Source organism: Trachinotus anak, unplaced genomic scaffold (assembly GCF_046630095.1).
Source record: "Trachinotus anak isolate AG129_WGS33_773 ecotype Australia unplaced genomic scaffold, CSIRO_AGI_Tana_v1 ptg000020l, whole genome shotgun sequence".
NCBI lineage: Eukaryota > Metazoa > Chordata > Actinopteri > Carangiformes > Carangidae > Trachinotus > Trachinotus anak.
In genome coordinates, this window is record NW_027273871.1 from 3,135,941 (window position 1) to 3,159,554 (window position 23,614).

The 23,614-nt window shown below is 42.9% G+C and overlaps 1 protein-coding gene across 1 annotated transcript; it reads right to left on the reverse strand.

Moving 5' to 3' along the window:
- Positions 1-766: 766 nt before the first annotated feature.
- Positions 767-23,197, reverse strand: tecta (tectorin alpha). Its single transcript, XM_071505915.1, has 22 exons — positions 23,134-23,197; positions 22,455-23,023; positions 21,077-21,214; positions 20,825-20,990; positions 20,287-20,699; positions 19,362-19,932; positions 18,654-19,264; positions 17,994-18,564; positions 16,164-16,780; positions 14,580-15,237; positions 13,388-13,587; positions 12,345-12,725; positions 10,436-10,722; positions 9,311-9,591; positions 8,727-8,837; positions 8,287-8,489; positions 7,200-7,363; positions 6,809-7,057; positions 6,142-6,304; positions 5,967-6,051; positions 5,641-5,760; positions 767-4,029 (listed from the first exon to the last, which is right to left on the reverse strand). Exons 1-22 carry the CDS (start codon positions 23,195-23,197, stop codon positions 3,926-3,928), a joined length of 6,726 nt encoding a protein of 2,241 aa, XP_071362016.1. The 3' UTR covers positions 767-3,925.
- Positions 23,198-23,614: the final 417 nt, after the last annotated feature.

Consider the following 23,614-nt stretch of genomic DNA (forward strand, 5'->3'; position numbering starts at 1 on the left):
AATACAAGTGTTATTTGTAGTTTTTAAGTCGTATTTGGTTTACTTTGTATTTAATCAAATACATTTGTATTTTAAATTCTTGATGTTTTAATCTTAGAATAAGAAACCGAACATTATGCACATTTAATTCTGTGCAAATAATTGAAATTGTGTTTTCATGTTAGTAAAATTCACGTCGCCGTCTTCTCATGGATTTTCACATGCTGGTGGAAACACTATTTTTTTAGGAAGTTAATGTTCAGTGTCAATAATGGTTTACACAGTTCCACAAATGCCTCCAGTGAAAACCTCAAAGGACAACTCCTGCCTTCAGCCTTCATTGGAAGTGTGTGTCGCTCACTGCAGAGCTGTGCACCTACACAACCACACACACACACAAACACACACACTGAGGGCAGAAGACATTAAAGGCAGCTATCAGATGCCTCTGATAGTTGATGGATGATGACAGAGCACATAAATACCTCGAAGGCCTGGCGCTCCCCTTGTCACACTGTGGAAGGAATTTACTTCAAATAATTTTTCATCTTTCAGGAAACCAGACACAATCAATCACACAAGGTGTGGAATGAATGAGACATCATCATTTCATTGGGATTATGTTGCTAGGAGACAGCTGCATTTACTTCCTGTCAGATACTCATATAACATAACACTGGGTTTGGTGGATGAAGAGCCCCGTCTTGTAGCTCTGAATGGGCGTAGCTACATGTGGTGCATCAAATTAACTTGACTCACACTGACTTTGAGAACTTCTTCATTTATTTATAGTAGAGTGATGCTGCTCTCAAAGGATAAAACATCTTTTGGTCATGTTTTTGAACACACAAAAAAGATACTGATTATTAAAAACAGTCATGACATAAACCACCAAACTGACGAGGACTGTACATTTGTACATAGAAAGTAGCAAAACACGACTAGTGACTATTAACTAAACCAAAACTGAGACTCTCAACTGGCTTCAGTAAAGAACACTGAAAGTTTACATAAGATATGTGGCGACACATTGACATTTATAACACATAAGGTGCCAAATAGAAAGCCACTGAATGGGGACCTCACTTACAGAATCCAGTCTTCAAGGCAAACTGATGTTCACAATCAGCCAGAGCCAACAGTCAGTGTGTGGTAGAAAATACATGCAATGACATGAGAAACTATAACGGACTGAAACAGAAATGAAATATTTTAATGGCACAACTGATTGCATTCTCTTACAGCCCACAACACATCCTGTGACACTATGATCTGACTTTAAAATATATGAGAAATTATTTCACAAGGTGCTCTCCTCTTACATAAATACTCACTTCATACAAGATAAATGTGTGCTGCCCATTTACAGTGTATTCTGCCACTGTTTGCTTTATGAAATATCCTGTAACAGGAGCTTTTACATGATCCACGGCCTTTTTGCTGCAACAAGCTGATGTAGATTTTGGTAAATACTGTAATTAGAGTAATTGGTTTCGTGGTCAAATAGGAAGTTAATAAATCAGCCTAAAGGTAGCCAGTACATCGACTGTCCAACAGGCAGGAGGAGTGTTTATACATACTTCTACATTAGAGGACATGTACACCTGGTAATGACCTGTCTGGACAAGGACGTAAATGCTATCACACCAGCCAGACCATATCCGGAGGCAGTCTGGGTCGCATTGTGATTGGATCTCAGCCAGGGGTAAATTACATCTGTATGTTTGGCCACATTCTTTAGATTATGTGTAAAGGTCAACTAACTAGCAACATGTGAGCCCTTCCACGGTGAAAGAAAAATGAGGTAGCGCCTACACAGTCGCAGCATCAGGTACGGAGACACTTTGTTTCCACGAAGATGAACAAGCTACTGACAACAGTAATTTAGGCAGGATATATGCCAGTCTGCTGCTTTTAAGGGTGAATGTTCTGATTGTTCAAGCTTTCTGCAGGTTTCAACATGTTACATTTAAGACCTTTATAAGACCACTATGACTTCAAAGTGTCTTCACTACTGTAGAAAGACCAGCAAGTCTGTGGGTTAATGTTGACAGTGCAGAGTGACTTTATTGATGCTCCCAATGAGAATACAGAACAATATTGGGTTTTGGCAGGCATTTACTGGTGGTGTTTTTACTGCAGCTTTATGTTTTTCTGACTTCCCCTGTGACTCTAATCACTTTATACCCAGAGTTCCTAATTTGAGTGTTTTCTTGCACAAGGTGCAGTGGGCCTCGTTATTTTCAAAAGGCTTCAACCAAGCACTAAATGATCTGTTCTCAAGCCAGATTTTAATTTAACTTCCACTCACCCGTTAGATGAAAGTAATGTTGACAGAAACTATTTTACCTTATTACTTCTAGAAGTTGCACGTCAGCCCACACACCACCTCGCAACCTGGGTGTGCTCCGATGAATTCTGACTGTGCTGCACAGTTGGCATTACTGGTTATTGGCTCATGTTGGCTTTATTTTGTAGTTTTGTTACAGTGATCGATTTTTCTCGAGAACACATTTAAAAGCGAAATTAAAGTTAATGCAATTTTATAAATGTTAACTTCGTAATCCAATCAGATGTGTCACATGATCTAAGGGACAAAATTCAGATTATCGCAATTCATACTTTTTAAGGAAAAACTGTCATTTTCATTATTGATCAATCTGCCGATTATTTTCTTGAGGAATCAATACATTGTTTTGCTTGTAAAATTTTTTAAAAAAGTGAAAAATTATAGTCTCATGAAACCCAATGTGACATCTTCAAATTTCTTGTTTTGTCTGACTCAGTCTAAAATCCAAATATATTCATCACATAAGATAAACTAAAGCAGAAAATCTGAAGAAATGTGGAGAGCATTATTAGTATAAGTTTTGATTCATTTTTTGTCAGTCAAATAATTGATTAAATGACTAATCAGTTCTAAGGTCATAGAGTAACAGAGATAAACTGTCTAGAAGTCTGCAGAAAGTCGACTTGATGCCTCACGTGGACTTGATGAATTCTGGATTTGAACAGGCCTAAACACCTGTGGACGTCCTGGGAATGTGCTCATTAAGTCCACGAGTCTGCAAGTGATGTCGCTGTCATGTGACAGTCACTGTGTGTGATAGCAGCTCCTCACGAGGAACCTTTACCTGGCATGCATTCTGTTGTTGCTGCACCCAACTAATAGCTGAGAACATTGAGACCCAATCACAATGCTAGCTCAAACAAGATAATGAGAACGCTTGTTAAGACCAGGTGTAAATGCACAGATCTGTGATCAGATTGTATCCTCCAGACAATACCACCCTGCCTCCTTGCAATTATGTTCATCATGCAACTGTTCTGTACATTCAGCGGTAACGTTCAGTTCCAACGAAGGAGGTAATGTAAGGAATGCAAAGAAAGAGGGTGGAGGTGAAAGGTAGGGCAGCCATCAAAGTATTTCTCTTCCACACCACTGTCCTAGGTTCACATCCCATTTTTCTTATTGACTTTTTATTATTAACCCATCCACTTTCCCTAATAACAACAACAACCTGGTTTTAGTTGCCTTAAATTAAATATACATTAAACCCACTACGTGTAGAATTAGAACATTTTCTTTGGCGTCATCCAGACACTGTGGCACACATCAAACCATCAGAGCAATCTGAAAGATGTTATCATCACATACAAAATCTACACATAGTGGCTTTAAATGATTGACAATACACAATGAGGTGTCCTCGTGTATGCAAATAATGGAGGAAGTGGCACTGGAATCCCACAGTGTTAAGTGGAGGGAAAAACGTATGAGTTTCAGCATCGCTGACTGTCCACATGTTTAGAAAAGCAGGTATGTATTCTGTCTACATTTTCACACTTTCACACAGCTGATCTACGGGCTAATCACTGCTGATACACTGTGCATCTTCAAGTCTTTTATGTGTTTGATCTGTTTCCTTCCTTTGCTCACAGGGTGTTAGGAGAAGAGAGGAGTGTGAGTACGAGGCAGGAGCACGGAGATCACAGCGCTGACAATCAGCAGAGGGACCACAGGTGTAACGTTACAGCTGGAGCTCACGGCTGAGAAAAGAAGACAACATGAAGTGTAGAGGATGCTACTGTTTCTTTCAAATTTGCTAAATAGACATTGATTATTGCTTTTTGTTTACTAAATTGTCTTGATGCTAATCTCTAAAACTAGAGATAATGTAATACTAATTTTTAATGAATTTTTGCCTGTGTTTATTTAATTTGTTAATGTATTTTGTGCATTTATTTGTTCTATATTTTCATCAGTATTTTATTTTTCTGCAATATCTTTTTCCCCAGTACTTGTTTTTGAATTTACATTATTTTATGCCCATGTTTGTTTGTGTAGCTTTGCACAATGATAAATCCCAGACTTCGTATGTGCAGGCAGGTTGTGTCACTCTGCCTCTTCATTTGCTTTGACTACACCTTTGTCTACACCTTTGCAGCCTGAAGCAGACCCTTTAGACCCTTATCTGATCTGCTCTGGGAAATCTCTGCCCTGCTCAGTGACTTGCAGGTTAAAATGCCACCTGATCCATCAATGATAGCAGCCACTCTGAATAGACCTGTCTGTTTGTTAGATGCCTTTAAACCAATGGCAAAAATAATGATATTTCCATTCAAATGCATGACAATGACACATGCAAAGGTGGTTATTAACAGGCATTATATAGCATCTTGTCACTCACTCTGTAAAGCAGTAGTGATTAGTGTGTTTACACCGGTCACTGTGCAGAATATGGACCTGGCAGTGTCACTCGCTCACACCCTCCTGATTAAAGAATTTAACACTCCATAATGCAACCAAACCCAATGTGAACAGCACTGTAGCTGAGGAACATCTGGCAAACAGCGCCCTGCACACTATGGCAATGGAAAGTGCATAGGTATATGAGACAAACCACAAAGGTTGTTCATTTGTTTATCTTATCGCTATCAAAGTAGTGTTACTTTAGCTCTGCAGCTAGTGTGTAGTGACGCAGGTTCTTAATGCCTCTTTTATGCATCAAATACCCAGCTTATGTTACTATTTAATCAACAAACACGAGGGGAAGTTACACAGCCTGATCCTGAGAAGTCTACAGAGCAGAGAGGTGTTTCAGGAAGAGGCTGAGAAAAACTGGTTTAAAGGTTAAAATGAAGAGGAAGATGTAAAGAAAATGCTGATGTTCACAGACACATTGGAGTAAGAATTAAACATATATGAAGGTTGACAGGTTGCTGCAGCCCTCTGCTTGCTGTCATGGCATCTTCGGGTTTAAGGCCAGTTTGAATGTGAATTTTAACATTGTATTATAAATGCAGAGATGCAATGTGACAACATTTAAGCAGCAAATGGACAAACAAAGTAAGTCATTGTAGCAACATTTTAAAGAAACTTATTTATCAGTTGGATTATTCTACTTGGTTTAGCATAGTTAACATATTTGCCTGTTTATTGGAGACAGACTGCATTAATGCATTTATTCACATTACAAATGTTACCTCTACTGTCAAACTTTTTTATGGATACTGTAATACTGTGCACAACTTTGTTAAAGATGATGTGTGTTCAGTGTAGCTGGTCAACTGTAACACCGGTTAAACTGGTGAAGATAAACCTGAAAACCAGCCTGACTGGTGTGTGTGTGTGTGTGTAGATGTGTGTGTGCTGCTTACTCCGGCAGCTTTTCCTGTCTCGTTGCAGCATCCCAGTCACACAGCTGCAGACCGGCCCAGTTGCCCTACTGGTGCAGATCTGCTCACAGCCTCCGTTGTTGTCCTCGCACCAGTCTGATACTGAGAGGACACGACACGAGAGTCATGAAAGTCCTGGAAAAGCTGAGAAATAGCTTGGAAATGTGCTGGAAAATATTTGTGAATATAAGAACTGAAGTTTACAGTGAACATGGGCAGCATCACCCATGTTCTTTGAATCCTGGTTTAACTTTCTGGGATGAATCAGCCAGGGGGCAGATAGTATTTGTGAGACCGTCCATCCTTACCTCTCCTTCTTATGGGTCCCACAGACAGTATGTGCTCTTTATGGTCGCTGTCCTCTGAGTACATCCGTCTCTTGTGTGGACAGTTCTGCATGTACAGCACACACACATTAACACTGCACACATTTGTTTCATGGCCACTTTCATTTCAGACTGTGTGTTTTCTCGAGCCTCTCACCACTTTGCAGGCGCTTGTTTCTGAGTCACACAGGGAAACGTCACAGTGCAGGTGGATCTCCTCGTAATCCCCGATGAACTTGAAGACGGTGACATGGAAGCGACAGGTGAGCGATACGCCGTTCTCTGCCATGCCGATGGTGTTGTCCTTAATGTTTGGACACCTGGTGAGAGACAGACATCACAGGAATACACTGTGCTGAGTGTTCAATTATCCAAAGAAGAAAAAATGCCCTTTTTCCTGTACGGTGACTTCATATTACAAAACAAGTCGCTGCTTCTTTCAGGTTTGGCTGCAGATCATAAAAAAAAAAACTTAAAATTTAATTAAAGCTGTTCAACTTTTCTTACGTTCAAACATGTTGGCAGCGCCACTGGCCTGCTGTTTATGAACAGATGCATCATTAAACTGTTCACTGGAGCCAAAAACTAAAACAGTTTCAGATTACATCCCTGTTTATCCAGAGTCAGATAAAATATTAACAATTTGTGTGAAATTTTGTCATAATTGCTGTGTGAAGTCTTGAGTAATGGCTGAAAAGTGTTTTGTGAGGTCACTGTGACCGTGACCTTGACCTTTTACCACCAAGGTATGATGTTTGCTCCAAGCCCTACTTAGTGTGTACTGTAAGTGTGTGGGTGACAGAGCTGACACCCCTCCAGCGTACCCCCTCTCTATGATGATATAGCGGAGTCGGTCGCTGCTGTAGCGGGATGGCGTTGCCCAGCACATGTTCACTATGAGGATGAGCTGATTTTCATCGGCCCCTTCCACAAAGACGCCCACGTAGAGGACGTCCCGCGTGCTTAGCACCACCTCCCCCTCCCTGTACGGATGCCGGTACGAGGAGTTCTTGTACAGAGCCATCTTGGTGATGAAGTTCCCCTCCTGGGTCGGTAAGGTGAGGTTAATCACACTGGAGCAAAGAGGGGAAAAAAGAGGATGAGAAAAGGAGCCAGCTGCCTCGCTGAGACATTTTGTATTATAAGCGGTAAACATATTATTCAACAGCTAATCCTCGTGTGTGTGTCTGAGTGTGTGTGTGAGCTCTGTCTGACCTGAGCATGGGTTTGAGGACAGTCTCCAGTGAGATCTTCAGGTCCAGTTCGTAGGCGCAGGAAAACTCCACATTGATGGTCCGGTCTCTGGTGATGACATTCCCGGTGTTGTTCACACTCTCTATCCAGACTGTGTTTTTGTACATAATGTGTGTACCATTCGACTGTCAGAGGGAGAAAGGGATACTGAGGACGTTCGCCATCAGGAAACACAGCAGCACATCACTTACCAAATGATAATTTCATATTACACTGTTATAGATAGATGGAGGACCTGACATTTTAGGAAATACACTTGATACACTCCTCCTGAGATGAGACCAATGTTGATCTCATTTCTGTGCATTAAATCCAGAGCTGGAGTCAGGGTCTGGTTAGCCTAGCTTAGCATAAAGACTGGAAGCTTCAAAAGCTTCCAAAAAATGCCCACTAAAATGTATAAAAACACTCATAAACATGTTTTATGTCTTTTGTTTAATAAGTACACAAACAAAAATGTAAACAAAGCCATATGTGATTTTATGGGAAGTGATTTTATTTGCTGGAACTATTTCTTCTCAGTTAATAGTTTATTCATATGCCCAGTGCTCCTGTGCAGCATCTCCAGCTACAGTGTGGGTTTCTGGTTGCGGTTGGTGAGCAGTGGTTTTGGTCTTTGTCTCTGTACAGAGACGACAGTACCACATCTGTAACCTCACTGCAATCAAAAGACTTTGGGAAACTGTGCACGGTCTCTGCACCCGGCTGTTTAATGAGTGTCCAGCACAAGTCTGGGGCATATTTTACCTGGTTGAGACGGGAAGCAGAATAAACAGCACGGAAGCAGGTTTTATGCCAATGCAAAAAGCTGTGTGAATTTTCTTAGCAATGGCATCACAGTAATTATATGAATGTTTCCAAAGTAATGCAGCAGAAATTTGTTGATGTAAAAAATAATATACTTAACATAGCATCTTTAAAAACATCCCCATTAAAGGTGGTACAAACTTTAGAGACCAAAAAGGTAAAAAACAAGAAAGGCAAAGACACAAGTGATCCGGTTGGGAAGCAAACAAGTGAACACAACACAATGAGTTAGTTCACTGACCTGTACGATGGAGCCGCAGTGTCCCTTAGTGTTGTTGATGTGGAAAGAGATGAAGTCCTCTCCCTCGATGCCGGCGCAGTGCTCGTCGTTGATCCTGACGTCCTCTCGTTCAAAGCCCAGCTGGAAGAGCTTACACTTGGAGATGGAAACCTCCATCTGAGCATGCTTACAGGTCACCTCTGCCTGTATGATGTCATCATCTCCTGCCACAGGCAAACATCGCATTGAATACATGTTTTTTTTCACCTGTAAAATGTCCTGTTTAGCACATATCTTGGTATTATGATTTTAGTTTTAAGAGCATTTGAATAGTATTAATCCAGTATCAGTTGCAACTCTAGTAGACAACTCAAAATATTATAAGAAAGCTTGGTTTTTGGACAGACAGGATTAAATCTGGATGTAGATGACATCACGGTGGCGTCCTATGAGGCGCTCACCTCCAGTGCTGGTGGGTAGTTCTGGGCAGCCACACAGGTCTCCTCCGTTCTCCAGCTCACAGGTGAAGTTTGTGCAGATCTCTCCTGCACAGGGGTCATAGATCCATTCTGCTAAAGACAGGTCCACACAAAATGTTAACTGTCACACACACAAGGCTTTGTTAAACATGCAGACACAGTTCGCGAACTGGCCACATGAAGAAAAGCACTGAGTGAAATTTTGGTTCTCACTTCTGTTGAAGTGGTGCTTAGGAAGAGTTAAAATAAAAAATAATGTTTGGTGGCACTGGAGAGGGAACACACAATATGGTGGCCATAGTGAAGGTCAACCTATCAACCATGAATTTATAATAGATCAATTAATTCCAGTCACTTTTAGTAGATCTTTTTCTGCTCTGAATTTCTGTATTTAGATAATAATACTGAAAGGAAAAATGGGAGCATCAGTAGACTGGAATATTCACTTTTGCTATAATACTGACTTTACTGTCGCATCAACCTTGCAGTAATTGTTTTCTTTTGCCACTTGTAATTTTTTTTTATTGTGGCTTAAAAATGTGGCTGGTGTCTCATGGTGCCCTTACAGCAGTTCTCTTGGGTGATCCACTTGGTGGTGAGGGTTCCCAGGGAGCGGCAGGCCTCAGCGTAGGCTGCCAGAGAGCCACAGACCTGAGCCTTATGGTGATTATAGCAGCCGTCCAAGTAGCAGGACTGGTAGAAGGGCCGGGGATCCAGGAGGCCGTGGCACGGCTGGAAGAAGCCCCTCAGCTGGGTGAGCTTCTGACAGGCATCCTCACCTTGCAGCGCCAGCACTGCTGTGTTGTCACAAGACTGGGCCAGAGCCACGTACTGGGTCTCATCACAACTAGAGGGAAAATAAAGATATCAAACTGACAAAGTTACTATATTATTGTGTTATTTGTTATTACAGCATTTTCTTTCCATGTGCAAATACTTTATATACTGCTTCATGTACCTGCAGCTTGCATGGACTCATGTCAGTAACAATGAGAAACACTGCTCCAGTGGGTGGCCTGTTCCAGCAGATTCTGTGCATGTGCCAGCTTTCTGAGTGTTGGCTGAGTTAATGAAATTTATGAATAACATAAGGTGTTAACTCAAAGGGCACCAGCAGAGGCTACTCTTTAAGCTAGTGGTCATCAGGTCAAACTCATAGAAAAATAAACTTGCTAACTTGTGTTAGTGCAGCCCACAAGCTTTCTATTGGATATACCCCCTCCCCCATTCCCAGTGCCATTGTTCCGAACTTTTGCAGGTAAATGTGCCAGCCTGTCGACCCAAACCAAAGTCAATGGAGCAACTAGCATTAATTCAGAGCCATGTTTCTGTCTGACAGAATCATTTTAACTCTGTTTTGGTATATCTGGCCTATGGTTGCTATATGTTCCACTTTAATTAGCCAGTTATTAACTTTGTCAGTGCAGAAGTGTATAGTTTAGCAGAGCTTTTTTGCAGAAAGTTCTGTTGTTACCTGCTATTACTGGAAACATGGTTGCAGAGAGTGGACACTACAAAAGCAAAACAATACGCTAAATAAGTTAAAAGAGGCTAAAATAACTGCAAAGTTGGGTGATGAATCTCAGTGCATTTCTCAACTTATAACATTATATTTTTGGGATTATCTCCAAAAGGTACCAACAATGTGTATACATGTACAGTAAACAGTACCTGTGCCGAGCCTCACCCACCTGTTCTGCATACCGTTGGTCTTCCAGCTCTGGGCCAGCTCCAGGGCGCTGACAGCCGGCTTGCCTCTCGAGGTGATGTAGTCGTCGCTGGGGTCTCCGTTGAAATTCCCACAGAGGCCACACACCTTGTTCTGCAGCCGCTGGCCCATAGTGATGCTCAGCGTGTTAAAGCGGTTGTATCTAACCTGGATGTCCTGGGGTGTGTCGATGACGATGAAACCTTCGGATGTGGACAGACGTGTCATCAGCCCTGTTAGAAACGGTACTGATACTGGGGTGCCGTTGACCTGGGAAGACACAGAGATGTTTGAGATAGGACACAGAGTCACGAAGCAACTTAATTTCATTAATTTTCAGTGACCAACATTAACACATCATTACATGCTAAATTCAGCCTTTTTCAGCCCTCGGTTTAACCACTGCTTTAACTGTCACTGTAATGTGGACAGAATTAGTGTTAAACAGCTGTTTGTGTAAGAATCAATTGTAAAATCTATCATTTTTCCTTTACATATATTTGTTTCTTTTCTTCTGACCAATTAAAAACCATAATCTTCTCTTCCCTTTTCACACAAAGAGACTTATGTTTGTGACCCAAGAGAGTCCCACGTCCTTGTTTGACCTCCAATAAACACACTGTTATATAACTCCAGTAGACACATTTGGGATTTGGGACTGCATAAACTGATTTCATATTCATTAAATTTATAACTGAGTGGCAGCATATCACAGAACAGAAAGGCAACAGCCCAAAGCAAAGACTGTGAAAATCTGAGCTGTAATTTTTCTGTGATTTGGTGAATATGACCTGAGCCAGTCCAACGCACTTCCTCTGATTCTAACATGGTTCTTAAGGAAATTTAAAAAAATGTTTTAGTCAATGGCTCAGGCAGATCAAGCAGGATTAAGACTCACTGAGCCACATTTAGAGGCAATCAGCAGGTCATTAACTACTTCTGTGAGAGTATTTTCAGTAGACTGGTGTGGCCTAAAGCCAGAACTGGGGGATATCTAACCGCGAGAGTAATTGGTAAATTGGACTGTGAGAACTCTTTTAAGTAAGAAAAGGGAGATTTAAATTGGATCAGTTTGTTCAGCTTCTTGAGGTGAGGTTTGATAAAGACCTCTTTGAAAAAGCCAGAGGAAAATCGGTTGGTAATATAAACAAAAAAATTCCTAATAGAGATAATAGTTCTATTAAAGCAAGATGGGAGATGTCTGAAAGCAGAAAGTAATACAATATCCCTTTATCTGTTAAATGCCGTCGTTGGTTTCTTTGTATTTCTACCATTTAGTCAGTCAGTTAAGATACAGCTGGTTTATAGGAGCTGGTCTGCTGAGAACAGCTGCCTGACGTGACTGGAGATGAGGTTGATGCGAGCTGTGAGAGTGAACCACAACATTAAAGCTGCAGGCGATAAAACCAAAACACTGAGCTGAAAGATGCCACAAGGCTCCATGGGACTGAGGGGAAAGCAGAGTTCATAGCCAAGCAGGATGTTCTCTATGAGCAACACCTTTTGACACATAGGTCAGTGATGCATCACTGATATAAAATACTGATTAGTTTGTGCAGGAATAAGGAGGAAAAAAGTATATCATACAAATTACATGAGTGAGTGAAACTGTATAAGGGACTAAAACAATATTACAGGTTCAAGTAAACAGTTAAAGCTGCTGGATAAACCGTTACCAGGTGACAGACCAGGTGATTGCCAGGTGGTCTTACGTCTAATGGTGTTAATTTCCTGGTTAAGTTTAAGTCAGGTTAGGGGTTGCTCATCCATTTCGGAATCAATGCAACTCAATCTGACTGCATAGTAGAAATCATACTAAGGTTAATCAGTAATTTATGTTAGTATTTGGCTGATATAATGACTAACTGACAGGGTCCGGTACGTGGACTCACTTTGATAGTGCTGCCAGAGATGAGTATATTCTCCTCATTGATGTACAGGTAGACATGAGAGATGGTGGTGAGGTTGGGTGTGCTCCATTTATCAAAGTTAGCGATGAGCTGGAAGGAGAGGTCGGGCAGCTTGTGACAGTTGGTAGACAAGACGAAGGAGCAAGAGGCCGGGAGCCGCAGTGACGCCCCGTCGAAGGTTCTGAAGACCCCACCACCCGACGCCACGCAGTGCTGGGAGCGCCGCGCAAAACAGCCTCGCACCCCATAGCGCAGGGTGCACTCTTCCTCTGCCTTGCAGCGCCGCGGGTCGCACTGGATCAGGTTTCGTCCAATGCACTGGCAGCGTTTGGTACAGTCACTGTTCCAAAACAGCTGTTTGGGCTGAAATAAAGAAGGTTGTCTGTTAAAATTAGAGTCAGTCAATTAATTGATCAGCTGACTCACAGAAAAGGATTTCATTTTCAGAGAGTACTGAGGTGGGAAAACCAACAATAGATGACATCACCTGAACTTTAAGAAACTGTGATGGATATTTTTTTGTGCTTTCTGACATTCTATAGTCTGAATAATAACTTGATTAATAAAATAGTTAAAATAAAAAATAAAAATACAGACTGATCTATAGTGAAAATGATCATTAGCTCTTTTCAAGACATATATTTACTGCCTACTGCTACAATACTGATGAAACTTATAACACAATATGATTTTTGCACGAAGTCTTGCTTTTACTGACAGAGTTTACGTTTGTTCTTCCATACCTCCTCTTCACTTGAACTACATTGCACTAAATGAGATGAGATATTTATTGAAACTGATTAAAAATATTTCCAGTCATGACATATTCATGCAAAATGTGTCCAATTAACATTAAACTGACAGAAAATTGTTTTGCTGCAGGTCTGTAGTACCAGCCTGACTTGTTGGGGTCACTGTCATATGCACCGACAATAAAGGGCCAATGAAAACCTTCAATAAAAAGCAAGTTTTTGGTTACACGTGTCTTTTAGTGTATTCTATGTAGTGCTGGATGCGACACTGACCTCATAGTACTTGCCATCGGTGTAGCAGCCACAGTTTTGAGGCAGGATGCAGCTCTTGCCATTGAGCACGTAGCCCTGGTCACACTGGCAGCCCTCCACGCAGTCCTGGCTGCAGTCCCTCTGGCCCCGGGCTGGGGCGCACTGGGGCGGGCAAACCGACATGCAACTGGAGTAATGGCTGTTAGGTGGACAGCTCTGGACTGGGAGCAGGCAGGTTGGCAAAGACATTAGCTAATGATTGCGCTACAGTGCACGCACAGGAAACGCTCCAATGTTAATAAGTGTTGATTTTTGAAGGGGAAATATTTGTGGACAATATTTGAAGGGAAACTGATTTGTCCACATTGAGAGCTCATGTGACTCTACAGCAGCTGTTTTGAGGAAGAGCTAAACATTTTTTTTCCTTTTCTTTCCCAGAGGAAGATGAGAATAATGTAAGCCTCAAATCTGTGGGGTGCTGGACTTAGAACCTGGTTAGCCTAGCTTAGCATAAAGACTGGAAACAGGGGGAGCAGCCTGGCTCTGTCCAAAGTTCAAAAATACCACAACCAACCCTCTAGAGCTCAAGCTAATTAGCACATGTATCTCATTTGATTAATCCCTATTTGAATATATACTGTTGTGTATATAAATGCATATATGTCTTTTTGCTATTTATTTTATTTTTTGTACTAACTTGTGAAACAGGTTTTGATTTCAATGTGACTTCTTGATTAAATAAAGTATACATATTTCTGCCGTAAGTTCAACAGAGGTGAATTTCTGGTGTTCATTACACTGAAAAATTATATGTAAAAAAATTCAACCGTGCTGTGTCTTACCAGAGACAGTGTTCCCGCTACTGTGGATCCACTGACCTCGCTTATTTTGGTTTTTAAATGGAGCTACCACTCGAAGAAATGGTCCCTATAAAAACTGTTGACAGTGTGTTCTATGGATTAGTCACAGAAACTAAGGACATTATTTCTGGAAAGACAATGTAATGTAGTTTTTAATGCTGTGAGCACCACAGGCATATTTTCATTCACTTCCATTGTATTGTGGTGGTTGTAGGAATCTTGGAGGACAAATATCTGAAAACCTGGGCAAATAAATCTAAAACTATCTACCTGGGCAGATACCACAAAAAAATCTTATCTTTTAATATGAGGGGATACCACTGCACACACAATTAAGGTGAGCCCAGACTCACCACATGGCGTATCGCTCCTCCAGCCGGTGACAGGCACTCCTTGGGTCTGACAGGTGCTGGCATAGATCTGCAGCCAGTTGCAGATTGTATCCTGAGCTCCCTGGTCCAAGCAGGTGTCCTGCAGGCAGCTCTGATAAAAGAAGGCTGGTGCCACCTTGCTGTGACAGCGTGCAAACACACCTCCTCGATCCACAATTAGCCCACACAGCCTCACCGCCTCAGGCTCCACAAACACATACAGCCCATCTCCAATGTGGAAACGTATGCTTGTGCTGACTTCGTTCGCCCCATCGTCAGTGCCCGTGTTCATGTTGGCATCAGCCACCATGAGGGGGGCGTCATTTTGCACGCTTTTCTCTCCCAGGCCACAGCGCGGGCAGGAGTCTCCACAACCCACCTGGCAGAAGGTGTCCCTCTCTGCCCAGGCCATGCCCCAGTCAGTGGTGGTGAGGGTGGGTGGGGATAAGGGCATGCCCTGGCAGAGGCCGCAGGAGGTGTTGTAGAGGTCGCGGGGCAAAGTCAGCAGGAGGAGCGTGTTCCAGTCAAAGGCCACCTTCAGGCCAAAGTCTGTCTCCAGAATGAGCTGCATACCCCAGGTGAAGATGTTGACCTTTCCTGGGCCCAGCTTCACAGGAAGGTACAAACGCTCCGTATTCACCTGAGTGAAGAGAGATTCAGTGAAGCTGCCTAAGTTTGATCAGATTTAACTCTTTACTCTAGGAACTCCATCAGCTGAAACACACATGATCCTATAGAAGCATTTTTAATACCAGTGTATAGTTTCTAATCCAACAGAACTGCATATTTTCAAAGCCTGTTGGGAAACCCATGGTAAACAGTGTTTCTCATGTAAACCAATTGAAAGTGAGAGAAAGACGGAAACAGAAAGAATGGGAAAAAATGTGTGTGTGTGTGTGTGTGTGTGTGTCATTTCTGTTCCTGCTCAGATCTTTTAGGCGGTTTGTGAACCCTGTCCAAATGTCGCTCAGGGTCGGGGTTTTGTCTGAGCCAAATCCAGCCTGATAAAAGATGCCCATTGAAATTAGATCCACCTTAAGCCAATCAAAGAGGAATTTACCCTCTGCCAGGTTATTCTATCGGCTTGATTAGAAATAACATGTCCTCACATATCAAAAAAAAAAACCTTCGACCTTCACAGGTCATAAACTATAAATAACTAGAATAGCTCTCAGCAGCGCAGATACCTCTGCCAAGGCCAAACCACCATCTGTCAGATACAGATTATTACGCGGATCAGCACCAATTTGCATAAAGTCATAAATCTCAACACCATAAATATGTTTCATTTTTTTCATCAAGATCCGAACATTATTTCCTGAGGAGTTTCAAAGTGTTGAGACATGCCCTATCTTATGGAAAGTGATTAAAAAAAATTCTGGATCTGCTCCTTTAACCTCAGCAAACTTTAATGGGTTCTTCCCTGGCCCATCCCTCCACCAAGTTAACCTCCTTGGCCCAATCACAGCATATAGTCATTAGGCTTGTTTTACATTACAGGTATTGTTGAATAAGAAGAAAATTTACGATCATAGGTCATGATTCATTTCCTGTTCACGTACTTACCGTAACAGTGTTTTTGTAGGTTCGAGAAACTTCAATCTCATAATCGTAGACCTCCAGTACAAAGCCCCTCACCCAAATTGCCTGGCCTGTGTCCCTTTCCTCATTACGAGCCGCCAGTTTGAATTGAGGAAAAGTTGCATGGTCCCCGTTCTCTCTCTCGCAGTTGGTGGTGGCCATCCTGAGAGTACAAGAGCTCTGCAGCTCAAATGGTACGTCACCAAATGGCAGAAAATGTCCATAACCAGCAGCCACACACAGGGCCTCAGTGCGCGGCTGGCAGAAATATAGGCCGTCATTCTCCTGGCAGTACTCCTCAGGGTGACATGGTGCGAGCTGACAGTATACACTGTTGTCAGAGCCATTGCAGTAGCAGCGCTCCTGGCATTCCCAGTCTGTCCAGAAAGTCTGATTGGTGGCCAGCTGGCGCCCGTGGCTCATGCAGCCACAGTCACTGCGTGCCACACACAGGCCATCTCGCAGCACGAAGCCCTCCTCACACTGACACCCCTCTTGGCATGGCAGAGGACATGGCTCCTCAGGTTCATCCAAGTTGGCACAGGTCAGAGGGCAGGCGCTGGTGCACTCATCGAAATGACTGTTCTCTGGGCAGGGAAGAGCTGAGACAGAAGAGTGGTGTGAGAGAAAGTATAAAAATATTCTCAAACCACACCTGCAGCATTATCTAAGACTCCTCTGCCCACTGACATGCTCAGTATGACCCAATATTTATTGTCCAAATATAGCTAATATACGAAGCTTTTGTTAGATGCTAGCTGTGTACGTTTGTCAGATGAAACTAAGTTCTCTTACAAGACAGCAGACAAATATAAACTGCTAACAGTGCTACTGACAAACAGAAGCAGTTATTTATCATCATATTTTGCCAAAAATAGAATTACTGGGAGTGTATTGAGCATATGAAGTGCCAGGTTAGAGGTAGATTATGGTGAAGTTGTGGTTTGAGAAATCTCAGTGCGTTGCTGTTGGCATCTGAGTAACTGTTCTGAATCTAATCTGAATGCAGCTGCAGACTGAAAGCTTGTTTCGTTTGATCAAACAGGTTAGAGGTGGAGAACAACATTAAAGAAGAGGTCGATATTCATTTATCACTATCACCAGTGGTAAAATAAAACTAAAGTAGAATACCAGTAGACCTTTACACACAGCAGACACTTCCATCTGTAAAACATGGGTATAATTAATACCTTCATCATCATTAATTATTGTGCTTTTGCTGCTATTCCAAGTCAATATGTCTGCTGTGAAAAGGTCAATCGATCTGATTCATTTTGGAACAACAAAGGAAAAGGGCGCTCTCATGCTAGCATGCTAGCAAGGCTGGCTAAACAACACATAAAGAACTTTTTTTTTTTTTTTTTCTTGGCTTTGAAAGTGGGGGACGAAAGAAGTTTGGGAACCAAGTGCAGCGACAGAGGAAATTTTAAGAAATACTGGTTTAAAAAGAAAAAAGAGTCATGTTTGTGCATCTAGCGTAGCAGCAGGAAGTGCAGGAAAATGCTAGCCAAACTTTGTTGGAAGAATATATCTACCAAATTCAAAGCAGTGTTAGTAGACTGCTATTGTATATTTAACATGTTTAAAAAGAAATACGTATAAAATCTTTCAATTTTTCAGCTGGACCAGTAAGTACATTTCAGTTTTTCAAGTTTTTTAGACTAGCTTGCTAAGAAATTGCATTATGTAAGTATAAGTAAGACAGATTTGGGTTTGTGAGAGGATATGTTTTTTATTAGGAGAGTCAGGCTAGCTGTTCGTCTTTGCAACCAAAATTTCAGCCTGTTCCTTTAAAGTACAGCTATTTCTACTCACGGCAGTTGGTAGCACTCCTCCAGGAAGCGAGGCCGACTTGCGCATCCTGACAGGCGCTGGCGTAAGCCTGCAGTGAAGAACACAGGGCCGAGCGGTTCCCTTCCTTGACACACATGTTATACAAGCAGTTCCTGAAGAACGGTGAGGGGTTGACCACTGCATGACAAGCCAGAAATGAACTATTCCCAGGGTCATTGATGTTGCCACACATCCAAGGACTCTGGTAAAGACGCAGGTCTGTGCACATGCGATACAGGTCATCACAGTCACCATTACAGGTGAGGTCGTCGGCAATGGCGCGCCAGCCCTCTGTGAACTGTTCAGTAGAGTCTGCCAGGCGTCCATTAGGGAGGCGGAGGTCATCAGTTGCATTGCTATTGAAGACACCACATAGACCACAAGTAACATTGTAGAAGAGGGTGGAGAGGGAGATGTTGAGGAATCCCTGACGTGTGTACTGGACACGAAGCAGACCACGGGACTCCACCACTGTGGCATTGCCTGGCGCTCTGTAGATCATCATCGTCTCCGTTGGATGGACATACGGAAGTGCCACTTGTTCACCATTCACCTGGAACACAAAAAAGGAGTCACAACCATAGGCATCCGGCAGCTGATAATAGAAAACAAAAGGTTTTTGCTCTGCAGAGAAAAACTAACCTTTACTGTCTCAAAATCAGTCCCTCCCATCTGAGCTTCCAGGTTAGCCACTGTAACTACCACAGGTCTTTTCCAATCGGGCCCTTTGTTGACCAGCCGCCTGCCTATCTTCACCTCCACCATGGTGCCATTAGCCGGCACTGCACCACACAGCTTCAGCAGGTAGTAGGAGCTGTCATCTGGGAACAGCAGGAAGGTGCCATCAAAGGAGGATGTCACTGAGTTCTGGGTGATTGAGCACACTCCCTCCCTCCGAGGGTAGCAACCCAGCAGGCCCACCTCTGCCACGCACACCTCACCCTCCTTACAGGTCTCATTGAAGCAGGAGACTTCCCCAGCAGGCCCGCAGGAGCAGCGAAGGGTACATTCACCTTCTTCACCACTGGAGCCTGCCCAGAACGTGTCATTAAGCGGGTAATAGAGGCCGTTATGCTCACAGCCACAGTCTTCACGCTCTACACAACGGCTGCCACTCAGAACATAACCAGGGTCACACTGGCAGCCCTCGGTGCAAGGGTGGGCACAGTACAGGGGAGCGGTGAGGTCCGAGCAGGAGGCAGGACAGGCGCTTGTGCACACTTGGTAATGGCTGTACTCCGGACATGGCAAAGCTGAGAGCCAATAGGAGAGAGGAAATTATGTCAGATGATACAAATAAATTAATGTAATATGAAGGATCTGTATGAACTAAATCAGACAGAATCTCACCGCAGAAGGTGCGAGATCTCCAGGGTCGTATTGTTACACCCAGGGCCTGACAGGCTAGAGCGTAGGCCTGGATGGCCTGACAGAGTGTGGTGATGTTATCCCTGTTGCTGCACATGTCATAAACACAACTATACACGAAGGCTGTAGGGTCCACTACAGCTCTGCAGTCCCTGAAAGGTCCATCAGTTTTGTTGATGAGCCCACAGTAGTCTGAGCGAAAGTAGAAGGCCTCTGTAAGAGGGTCACACATGCTGCAGTTGTGGGCACAGCCATCTGTACACCTCCAGTCTGTGTCCTCTGCTCGCCAGCTACCCCCCAGCTCCACCACGCTCTCTGCTAGAGAGCCATCTGGGAGCACAGGATCATCAGCAGGGTCATCGTTATAGTTTCCACAAAGGCCACAAGTGTTATTGAAGTAGGAGCTAGGTAGGGAGATGGATGCATAGTGTTGGCCATCATAGGTCACCAAGAGTCCAAAGTCTGTTTCTAAAGCAACGGCAACCCCAGACTGATACACCCTGATAGCACCAAGCTGGAGTTGGACTGGTAAAGTCTTCATCAAGCCGTCCACCTAGAGAGAGTGACAGAGGAAAATACAGAAAGGGGACAATGCATGATGGTAGAAAACAGTCCATTCACATTTATACCAATTTAGAATATTCTCTCTTTCTTATTCATCAGGAAAAAACTGTCAACACATGTTTTTGATCATCAGCTTGTACTCAGACATCACAAAAAAATTCAGGTAGATGCATCCAAAAGGTAATTATTGATCTGTTTACTCTCCAAACCACTCTTCCAAGATGGTCAAAGGACTTCAAAGCAAAGTCTAAGTGCAGACACACAACCCCCAGCGCAACCAAGAAGCACACACAAAGCAAATATTGTATTAAGCCCTGATATTAAGGTGTCCGCAGATTCTCACCTGGACTGTTCCTAAACTACCTTTGGGTAACAAGACTCTGTGACCGTACACATCCACCGTGACGTCTCTCAGCCATGAAACAGAAGCAACCCCACGGTTCTCATTTTTGGCCTCCACACTGAAGTAGGGCAGCCCCGCCACCTCCCAGCATGGCCGAGCCAGGAGGTAGGAGCAGGTGCCCTGGAAGTGATAGAGGAAGCCATCGAAGGTGTGGTAATGAGGGTCGCCAAATACCACACAAGTGCTGGTGCGGGTCGGCTGGCAGTAAAAGGCTCCTTCCTGCTGCTCACAGGTCTCCAGCTGCCCACATGGAGCTTCTTGGCATTGAACCTCATTGTTGATATCAAGGCAGCGGCATCGCTGTGAGCACTGGTCAGACAACCAGAAGATTTCCCCTCGTCTGTAATAACGACCTGGAGAGGATGTTGGAGAGACAGATGGCAGCTTTTCATTCCAAAATTTCATAGACTGTTCTTGTGTTTGCTGAACTGAAGAAGCTGTGTGAACATAATTATCAGTGTTTGATGTTTGAACTTGCCATTAAAGCTGCAGCCATTGGCAGGATCGATCAGTTCAGTGTCAACACGGAAGAACCAGCGCCCAGGAATATTTACATTGGTTGACTCCTCAATGTTCACGACATCGTTTGACCGTGATCCCGGCAGGTTGAAGAAGTGACCAATGTCTCCACCATTAAAACCTGACTGAAAAGGGGAGAGGTGTGAGGAACGTGAGCTCAAATGTTTATCACACATTATTATGATCATTCAAGACATGATCTTAAGAATACCTGAGCTGTTGTCCCACCCAGTCCTGTTAAAGGATCTCCACCACTGGCTGTTCCTGTGCTCCATGTGATTTCTCCATAGTTGAACATACTGAAGGATGTGACGCCATCTGAGATTAGTACAGTTTGGAATGTGTTCACCTTTTAATCAAACAACAGAAAATAAAGACATAAATATGAAACATGAACAAAAGAGAAGAATAACAGAATGGAGAAGAAACCATTAAACAAATGTTCAACTGCAGATGTAATATTAAAAATAACGATGACACATGGGGAATATTCTCAATTTCATGTGACACATTCAAACTCAAGACAAAACACAGTCAAATAAGAAGAATCAGTATGATCCCAGTTGTGACCCCCACTCAACAGGATTTTGGTGATTTGCAGATCAAAACATGTCCAGGTGTCATAGGTTAAAACTGGGCTATTTTATGTCTAGTTAAGACATAACTACTAACTACACAGCATTTCAGTGACAATATTTAAAAATTGCAGGCAGCTGTGGCTCAGAAAGTAGAGTGAGTCGTCCACTAATCAGAAGGTATGAGCAGTCAATTTTATGTAGTAAGAAATTACCTTACATTGAAATATATTCATGGAAATGTTGTGAAAATATATGCAACTTAGATGTCTAAAAACATTTACTTTTTACCCAGTTCTTTTTACCAAGTCTGACAGCTAAATGTCTTGACAAGCAAATCACCAAATAAATGCTGAGTGGTCCAGAAGGTTCAGGATGTGTTTAGCCTAGATTAGCATTAAGACTGGAAATTGCTTGCATCCAGCAAAAGTGAAACAAACACGACTCCAGACAACCTCAGATGTGTCTAATCCATGTAACTCATCCAGGTCAAGGCAAGTGCTTGGTTAAGTATATTCAGCATTAACAACATAGCATGGTATCTCTGAGAATTATAAACTTGATTTAAATTACATGTAAGAACCATAGATACTGCAGTAACCGTTGCAGTAAATTATTTAGATAGTGGGGCTAAAGAGAATGTGTACTTAAATGTTTCATAATTTTCCATTCAGGAATCTGCACGAGGCAGAAATAATAATATTTCCTTTGGAAATATTAGATGGGAGATTATTCCTTTTTGATTTAGCCAGACCAGCAGTTTGTCCCTGCTCAGACTTTGTGCTAATACAGGCTAAACACACTGATAGTATCTCCATACCGGACGGATCTCCATACAGAGATAAAATTAATACTAACTTTTTCATTCTTCACTGAGTAAAGAACAGCATTTCTTCACTGTGAAGACGATTTCTCACTGTCATTTGTGTCTGCTGAAATGCAGTATTGTTCTATATTTAAAGTTGTACCACTCCATGAATGAATGTGTGACCAAGATATTTTATGTGACTTTACTGGGGTTGTCTGGCTTCCTCCATAGAAGGTGACTTGGTGCCATGTTGCAATAAAGACCCAGGCAGCGGTGAAGGTGGGCCTTCTTTTGAAGTACTTCCGGACGTCTTGTGTCGCCCTCTCCAGTATTTCCGGTTCAGTGGACTCTCTGTAAAAGACGTCTCCGCGGATGCCGTTGTGCACATCTGCCCAAAGGGGAGCAATGAACGATCTGCTGTCACTCAGAGGAAAAGCCTCTGGTGTGAACTGGCTAACCTGCACGTTGAAGGAGATCACACCATTGTTGTTGACCTGTGGAGAGAAAGGACAAGCTGGTGTTTCGGCATCATAAACTGTACTGTACAATTTATATGTTGCATAAAATTGTTTTAAGACTGATGGATTATAGCTTTCGGCCCAATAATAAGATTTTGTGACTTCTACTAGGCTTACGTAGATGGAACGGTAGGGGACATTGAAGAAAATGAAGGGAATGAGCAAAGTAATTTCAGGAGAACTCCCATCATCCATCTTAGGGGTCTCTAGATCCCTATGGGCTGGTCCATATGGATACAGGATATCCTGAGCACTTGCTAAAGGGAGAATAATGCACAAGAGCTCATTAAATGGGCTGTTCTCAACCCTAAAAGATAAAGAAACTGCTGTGGAGTATGGCTTGACATGTTCAATATTTATGTCATACCTCCTGTCTGTGCAAAGATGCTGAACAGGTGGAGCAGAATGACTGGACAGCCTGGCCTGACCATTCTTTATAAAACAAAAACAGAGAGAATGAGATGAGAGATCATACTGAAGTAACATTCTTGCATTTCCCTTAAAGTTAATGGAAAGGCCAGCAGATGTGAGTCATAGGACAACTTCTCAGAAACAAGGCTGTTAGACAAAAGTAGAGAGGAGGGAGAGCCATCAAAGCAACGTCACGTTACTTCTTCAAGATCAGGCTCCCAGGTCTCCCCTGAGGAGCCCTGAAAAGGCCCTATTATGCATGCCTGAACAATGTGTCAGGATCACATTTGCCTTACAGTCCCATGTGACCCTGCAACAGTGAACTACAGGCCTCTCTGTACCTTGGTTCCCTGCAGCTGACCGGCTCTGGCCTGCTCTGCTCCAGAGTCTCTGTGTCTGAAGTGGCGAGGCTGCTTAGGACCTCATTACCACTTCTG